Here is an 8963-nt window from a genome sequence, read left to right as displayed (position 1 = left end):
TTTGCGTCGAAGAGTCTGCAACTCATATCTATACGACTCTTCGTGACCACTCGTTCCATAACGGTTTTCTAACTTTGTTACTAATTCTTGATAACCTAGTCCCGCTAAGTCCCAAAGAACTTCAGCAGTTTCACCTGTCAACGAACATGACAGATACGCTTCCATATCGTCCATACTCTATTGGTTATACATAGCACATATCTCGAACTTCTTAAGAAAAGTTTTGAGACACCCAGTGCCATCAAACTTGTCTGGTTTTAACAGCTCGTGATGTCGGACCAACCTGTGATGTTTGGTATTTACACTCGGCTGACAAAGCAGTGATTCCCCGTGGTTGTCAAACGAAGGACTGTGTTCGACTTCTTCATCCTCTTGAACCATTCTGTACCTATTCCTAGAATTTGAAACATTATTACGTTTACAAATAAGAGAGAGCCTTTGTGCTGGCGTAGGCTTATAAACTGGTAAAACTTGTTCTGGCGCGAATTCCGCAGACTTAAAATTGAAAATTTTCTGTGCGTCGTCAAACCCATTACCTGAAAATCCTGGAGAAGTTTTACAAACAACTGCTTCCGGTACTGACTGTTGACCTACCTGATACTTGAAATCTAAAATATTTTCGGTAGAACCAGCCCTGTCACCTAAAAATTTGGAATTAGGAATTTCACTGCGGTCACTGCCATACCTGTCACCTAAAAGTTTGGGAGAAACAATTTTAATTTTATCTGTGATATACTCGTCACCTAAAAATTGACGAGGGTAATCACCTTGACTCCTGCTGTACTTGTCACCTAAAACTTTTGAAGAAGAGGCCCAACGTTGGGCGCCAATTGTGAACTTTTGCCGCGCGGCGAAATTTTTCCTTCGCTCGAATATCAACAGCCGCCAGCCTAGGCAGTTTTGCTTCTGGCCGGGACTCGCCTCTTCACAACTTTTTATTTCCGGGTCGGAAAATAAGGGCCAGGCGGAAGTATTATCGCGCCCTGCTTGCTGGTCGGTTAATCCGGCCCTATTAACCGCTAGCAAGTCTTCTTCAAACATGTTTTAGTTTTTAAAATTGACAAACCAAGCCTAACTGAAATAATTCTATTAATGAACCAAAAATAAAAGAAACAAAATAATATTCTTTAAAGCAAACAAAATAATATTCTTTAAAGCAAACAAAATAATACTCTTTAAAGCAAATGTTTCTAATGTCAACTAAATTAAATGTTCTAAATAAACAAAAAAATATTTTTACCAGCCGTAACAAATGAAATCCCAAACCAAAAAACATCCGTCCGACCAATACAACTACGATAAAACCAAAGACTAATTCACAACGCTATTCCAAAACACCAAATTATAACACCAACTTTCCCTTTTTTTCTACAATTGTCCAAAAGGTTTATATACCAAACAAATTCTAAACAAACTGAGAAACATTCATTCTCAACCATACTCACCATATATGCGCCATACCAACATTCAACCAACCTGCATACAGAACCAATTCATACGACATTCGACCAGACTGCCCACCTGACCACAACATGCGCGCCAACATATACACTTGCGCCATTCATTCCATATGCGCGCTAAAAAAACCTCACAACACAAAATTTTTCAACTCCTTGATTGAAAATTTCCCGACTTTGAGATAAAATTTCTGACTCCGGGTTCTGACACCCAGAAAATTTTTCCTTTACAATTTTAAATCACTACAAAATTAAAGATACTTTAAAAACATTGAAAATCAGTTGATGTAAGTGTTTGCCTTAATAAAATAAATTTCTAATTGTTTTTATTTTTATTATTTTTGACTGTTTGATATTTGTGGCGAACAAAAATAACATTTTTTTGATCCGTTGCCTGATCGCAAACAGTACCAAAAAGAGGTATTCCTACCTAATGTATTAGTAAAAGTAATTTAACATTATGCTTATTTATAAATGAATATTAGCGTTTATAATATAATTGGAAAATAATTAATATTATATTATTGAACAATTAATAAATATTAACATTTTGCCATCCCATTTCGTTACTGTCTCGACGGCAGCCTCTTTAACATTCAACGATTCAAGGCGGAAAGCAAAGTATCACACTATAGGATTTTTGAATTCCAATACGCTGTTGACGCTGCCATTCCTGCCAACACCATCTCCGCTCTCCAAAATAGTCTAAATGTTTTGTCATGTGCCTATAGTCGTGCTGGACTTGTTGCCAACACTGCAAAAACCGAGGTACCCTCCATCGCTATAAATCAAAACGAACCAGCTACACCTTTTGTGGTACATGGAGATGCTCTCAATGATTCGCAGAAATTCATGTATCTTGGTAGTATGCTCAGTGGGTACTGACTGCTGTCTGGATCGTGAAATTGAGCATCGCATTAGGGTGGCGTCGGCAGCATTTGGCAGACTGAGGAGTCGCCTCATTTAAAATCACAATTTTACAGTGGTTACAAAGATTACTGTGTACAAACCTGTTTGCATTTCTGCACTGCTTTACGGTTGTCAATCAATCAACCAATCAGTCAGTCAGTCAGTCAGTCAGTCAGTCAGTCAGTCAGTCAGTCAGTCAGTCAGTCAGTCAGTCAGTCAGTCAGTCAGTCAGTCAGTCAGTCAGTCAGTCAGTCAGTCAGTCAGTCAGTCAGTCAGTCAGTCAGTCAGTCAGTCAGTCAGTCAGTCAGTCAGTCAGTCAGTCAGTCAGTCAGTCAGTCAGTCAGTCAGTCAGTCAGTCAGTCAGTCAGTCAGTCAGTCAGTCAGTCAGTCAGTCAGTCAGTCAGTCAGTCAGTCAGTCAGTCAGTCAGTCAGTCAGCCAACCAACCAACCAACCAACCAACCAACCAATCAATCAATCAATCAATCAATCAATAAACCAACCAACCAACCAACCAATCAATCAATCAATCAGTTTATAAAGCGCTATTTCCGATGTTCAACAGCGCTTCTCAATGAATTTTGAAACCAGATGGTTCTGAACTTCGTAAGTGGTGAAGAAGTCGTCAGAGAAGGTGGAAGAAAGTTTGATAGAGAAGGGCCAGAAAAAACAAAAACAGTGTTTAAAACAAGTTCAGAAGAAATAAGAACAAGAAGACGATCGTAAACCGGCGCGTTTAGTGTCAATTAATATATCTGATAAGTACTTAGGAAATAATTTAGATAGAAACTTATACATAAAAGTGCAAATTTTGAAAATTATTCTACATTTTATATGTAACCAGTGCAAGAGAACAAGATATAGAGATACATGAAAAAAGAAAAGGGCACGAGCAACTGAGTTAAAAGCTTTTCGTAAAGGATAGAGTGTAGAATCAGGAAGACCATAGTAGAGCGAGTTACAATAATCAAGCCTAGATAAGACTAAAGAAGTAACCAGAAGGAGAAGAGTAGGATTGTCAAGAAAAGGCGAAAAATTTTTTATTTTACTTAGATAAAAGTAAAAGTTCTAGCAACACAATTAATCTAAAAAGAGATACGCTAGAATCAAAGATACAGATAATAGGAGAAATAGTAATAGAGTGTTTAGATTATTTAAACCAACCAATTAAATCACATATAGAGTCAGAACAAGCAATTTATAAATATATATATATATATATATATATATATATGTGTGTGTGTGTGTGTGTGTGTGTGTGTGTGTGTGTGTGTGTGATCTGATGCGCATAGTTTACCACAATGGAGGCATTGAGGACCAGTTGGTTTCAATTCTCTTGATATTTCTGCATGACGTATAAGTCGACGCCTGTAAGAGGCATTTGTCCATTCCAACATAAAACTTGTGAGACCAGCTTTACAAATCTTCTTCCATGTAGACCGATCTTTCTCTATTTTTTCAAGTCCAGTCGAGTTGATGTTACATTTCTGAAGTACGCTTTTCAATTGATCTACGAATCGCTTTTTTGGCTGATCGATTGAACGATAGCTATTTAATAGTTTGCTGTATAACAATCTACGAGGTAGACGAAACTCCGCCATACGAATAACATGACCTATCTAGTGCAGCTGTTATTGTAAAAATAAATATTTGGTGAACAACACAGCAGCAACAACAACAAAAATATTATTATTATTTATTATTATTTAGGACAATATATATAGCGCCTATTCAAAGTTCTCACAGGCGCTCTCAAAAAATCAAACTTAATTATATACGTGCAAATAAAATAAGTACAAAATCAAATTCAATGCAACTTCAACGAAAATAAAAATGTCTTTAAATTTTTTTTAAATGATCGAAGATGAAGTCCAGGTTTTCTCAGCGATGCAGGGAGACTGTTCTTCAAAGTGGAACCGGTAATTGCAATATCACGTGATCCAATCTGTAACTTTGCCACTGGCACCCTTAAGAGATTCTTATCTAACCGAAGGCAGAAACTAGACGCCGTCCCTTTTTTGGTAAATTTATTGGTTATGTAATCTGGTGACATTCCGTTTAAAGCCTTGAACATGATCACATCAACTTTAAAAATTATCCTTTTATCAATCACCAACCAGTGCAAATCATTCAAAATTGGCGTAACGTGGTCAAACTTCAATTTACCAGCAACCAACTTTGCTGCTCTATTCTGAACCGATTGCAGAATAGCAATAGATTTATCAGGTATTTTATACAACAAGCTATTGCAGTAATCTAACTGAGATGTAACAAACGCATGCACCAAAGTTTCCAAGGTTGATCTGTTCAATCAGGGTTTAATTCTATATAAATTCCGGAGACAAGAGATGCATGAAACTGATATCATCTTTATATGATCCTTCATCAATAATCTACTATCAAGCAAAACTCCCAAATTGGTGGCAGCCTGAATGAACGGTATGTTAACATCATTTACTGTGATGGAATTTACATTTAATTTTACCAACTGCTGCCATGTGCCAACCGGAAGCAGCTGAGTCTTGCACTGATTAAGTCTCAATGAGTTACATGACATCCATTTTCCAACCTCCGCTAAGCATTTGGCAAGTTTATCAACCTCAGCCTTGAAAAAGCCAGGATGACCAGTCACCAAAATTTGAATATCATCCGCAAATGCATGGCAGGCAAATCCATGAAAATTGATAATTTTAAAAACATCTTATGTATATAATATAAACAGAATAGGTTCGAAAACAGATCCCTTAGGTACCCCTGATTTGACCATTTTAACATCAGACAGCACATTGTTTGATCCGTCAGATATGACTCAAATCACGCAAAAACAGTGTCATTCAATCCGTAATTGTACCGCTACATCTTCAAAAGTATACCATGGTTGACACAGTCGAACGCTGACGACATATTCAGAAACGACAGTAATGAAATGTTTTGAACATCCATTGTTGAAAATATGTTTGATAAAACCTGAAGTAACGCTATCTCAGTTGAGTGGAATCGTCTATATGCTGACTAATGAATCGGCATCAAACCATTTACAGACAAATAGACTAGCAGACTTTTCATAACAATCCTCTCGACAACCTTTGATATGAACGAAAGATTTGATATAGGTCTATAATTAACATCAGAGTTTGTTTTCTTCAAAATTGGAAGAACTACGGCATGTTTGAAACTAACAGGAAATTTACCCACTTTCAAACAAAGGTTAGTAAAACTGGTGGGAAAGCAAATAAACAAATCTAAATAATTTTTAAGGACATGTGTCGGTATGACATCGAGTGAGCTTGTTTTTGTTGGAGAACTGAGTATGACACTTTTTAACTCGTCTTCTGTAATCACAGGGAACGATGAAAACCAGCAATCATTTGGTGACCTACATCTCTCTTTTAACGGAATGGAATTAACATCTATTGTCTGAATAATCTGATCAATCTTGTCCGTGAAGAATTTCATAAACTGATGAGCATTTATTTTTATATCATTAATAAACAAATCGCGTCCTGAAACTCGTGATAACACTTTGTTTACAATTTGCCATCTATTTCTGGACCCCTTGTTTAACTTTATTAAATTATTCCAATACCTTGTACGCCTGTCAGAAAAAAGATCATTTTTAATTTTTAGCGAGGTAATCCATTCATTTTTATATCCGTTGAACATCTGTACAATCGTTCCATCTTTCTACAACATCGTTTGGCGCGCAAGCAGTCTTCATCAAACCATGGAGTCACCCGCTAACCTCTGTCAAGAATAACCCTTTTAGGCACAAGCTTGTCAATGATTTTCTTTAACTCATCATTGAAAATTTTTATCTCACCATCAACATCATTACTAAGACAAGAACCAGACAGTGGAGAATTTAAAACTGCTTCAACAAATCCATCTTCATCAATCTTTTTGCACGATCTATCAATTCGTTTGGCTGTTGTTCGACGTGGTTTAGCAATTACCGCCTTAATCGTTATTAGACTGTGCTCACAAAAAACTCCATGAGGAAAAACCGTAGTACTAATAATAAGAAAATCAGCGGAGCCAACAACCAGATCCAATGTTCCACCTCCTGAATGCGTTGACTCATTTATATGATTAACTAGTTGAAATACATCAAATATTTCAAATAAACGTATGGTGTTTTGATCATCAGTAAAATATTTGCATTTAACATAGTTATATACTCCAGAACTGAAACCAACTCTTCAAAAAACAAAAGGGTTATTTGTGCTGAACCAGGCCTGTACACACCCAGAAGAATGAATTGATTTTTATTGATTACGAATTTAATGGCGACAGTTTCAAACGTTACAAATACAGGTAGATCTAACTTTCTACAACTAAACTCTTCACAAAAATATATGATCAACCCATCATGACCAGGATCATGCTGCCTGACAAAGTTCACATGACAATACCCCGGTGGCTTAGCAATATTGACAGAGTTGTTCCCAGCCAAGCCATGCCACGTTTCAGTCAACACCAGCACTTCCAACCCATCACTAATTAGACCATAAACTCCATCAACATTAGGTGCAATTGATCTGACATTTAGCAAACCCAGATTAAAATTTTCATTCAAATTACTATTATTATCATCATTACGGTAAAAATCATGACTACCACATTTGATCAAGCTGTATAAATCATACCCCCGGCTTTGTCGTCCATTTATGAGGTTGACTCTTTTTTTGCTGGGAATTGAACTATCTTCCATTTTCCCGCATCTCCTCTTACTCTGATCAAAAAACCTTCCGTTGAATTTTTTTCCATCCACCTGGCATCATCCAAGAATTTTTTAAGTTCATTTCTTTTCTCAACAGTCAGATCGTGGCTCAGACCAACACAAGTCAGACCATTGCCCACAGACCTCATTTTAACAATGTTCTTGAAGATAAGTTCTTTTACCTTTACGTCATCAAATTTAATCAAAATTGGTCTTTCCACGTTATCACTTTTCTTACCAAGTCTTAACAGCTTCACTACGTTCAACCCATCATGAACACCATCAGTCAGGTGAGTTATCTTGCAAACCCTGTTTCTGTCATCAGTTCATTCACTCAATCGAAAATCTATCATGTTCGCCTCACGTTTTTTCGATTCTATTACATCGGTTAGCGTTTTTTGTACTTTTTTTACATCATCATTTATAATCTAGACACTTTTCTTAACCTCTGAATCAAAAACACTTGCGAAAGATCTGCTCATTTCATTTTTAAGGCTTAAAATTTCTACAGAGCTTTGATTCAGAGATATCCAATGTAGACATTTTGCTTTCATTTTCTTCCATCTTCACTTTGATTGCATTTATCTTCAATCTAATCTTTTTGCTTAAGCTGTCTATCTTGTCACATATTTCAACATTTCCACTTTTAACGCTTTTGATGACCTGGTCCTCCAATGAAGGTGACTTTAAACACCCATCGCATACAAATTGGACATTACTACATGCCTTTACTAGTTCTAAGGATTCTTCAGTCAAGCCGACAGCAAACAAAATCCAGCAACAAAAACACTGAACGTCTATTGACTCTTTATCACTTCGTACAGCATCACTGTTTGCATTTCTCGTAGATCTACCCTTTCCACTCATCATCAACTGATCAATAGGACAGTTCAAATCAGCTTAAATTATTATATTCTGAGTCTGTTATAAAATATTGCAGTTTGCAAAATTATATTGCAGCATGCAAAAATAGTTATAATATTATTGCAGCATGCAAAAACAACACCAGACAAACAACCCAACTCGGCAAACGATAAAGAATGTACAGATTATACTATAACAATACAGTGTATGCAGACTATCCTATAACAATTATAAACTAAACTTTTATTTCGCCGATTTAAACACAATTAATATTAAATTTAGTAAAACCAGAATTTAAATAAACCAAAATTACTACAAATAATTTTTGATAAAAAATTAATATTACCCTATTCACTTAAATTATCCCTATCAAATGCAACCAAATTTAATCAAAATCAATAACTACAAACTACAAAACTTAAGAAAAATGCAGAGCAATCAAAAATACAACCAGCATATATATATAAATTTGGTTGAATGTTCTTGCCCATTTTGTATTAATTAATTTCTTTTGGGTTTGTTCAATAAGACGCAATGGTTGTAACTCAATTTTATTAAACTCTTCAAGCATTTCGAACGGCTGACGACGTCGTTTCGACAGTGTATGTCATCATCAGAGCCTACTGGAAGTGAAGGTAGAAGTACGATTATTGATATTGCAAATTTGGAATGACAACGAAATGTGTGTGGAGTGGTGGGATGGTACGAGTGTATTTGAATAAATATATTATGCTAATGTGTGAATAGGTGGAATAGTAATGTAAGTGATGTTAATTATCGATTGTAAATGAAGCGAGGCATGGATATTAATTATCACATAAGGTAGTGAGTGACGCGACGACGTATGATTTACGACGATTAGTGACAAACTGCGTATTGGCAGGTTGGAGTTTGTCGATTGTGGAACGATATTCGTATCGTTGTGGTACCGTCACCTGCTGTGGATCGTTTCTGACGGGGAACGTCGGCGTCGAATCACTATATTGAGAGAATAGCTGGAGAGTGTGGTCGAATC

The 8963-nt window shown here is 36.2% G+C and overlaps 2 protein-coding genes across 2 annotated transcripts; both read right to left on the bottom strand.

Moving 5' to 3' along the window:
* Positions 1–1792: 1792 nt before the first annotated feature.
* Positions 1793–3965, bottom strand: HELRODRAFT_169145 (hypothetical protein; the record flags this gene model as incomplete). The annotated part of the gene is made up of 3 exons (XM_009015017.1): positions 1793–1887; positions 2257–2349; positions 3662–3965. The coding sequence occupies 3 exons, from the start codon at positions 3963–3965 to the stop codon at positions 1793–1795; spliced, it is 492 nt and encodes a 163-aa protein (XP_009013265.1).
* A 2136-nt stretch (positions 3966–6101) lies between these two features.
* HELRODRAFT_169144 (hypothetical protein) lies at positions 6102–7951 on the bottom strand (the record flags this gene model as incomplete). The annotated part of the gene is made up of 4 exons (XM_009015016.1): positions 6102–6427; positions 6739–6902; positions 7136–7399; positions 7626–7951. 4 exons carry the CDS (start codon positions 7949–7951, stop codon positions 6102–6104), a joined length of 1080 nt encoding a protein of 359 aa, XP_009013264.1.
* Between the last annotated feature and the right edge of the window lie 1012 nt (positions 7952–8963).

The sequence above is a fragment of the Helobdella robusta genome (genome assembly GCF_000326865.2).
Source record: "Helobdella robusta unplaced genomic scaffold HELROscaffold_15, whole genome shotgun sequence".
Lineage (NCBI taxonomy): Eukaryota > Metazoa > Annelida > Clitellata > Rhynchobdellida > Glossiphoniidae > Helobdella > Helobdella robusta.
The sequence above is the reverse complement of the archived record's forward strand: the minus strand, read 5'-3'. Positions and strand labels throughout refer to the sequence as shown.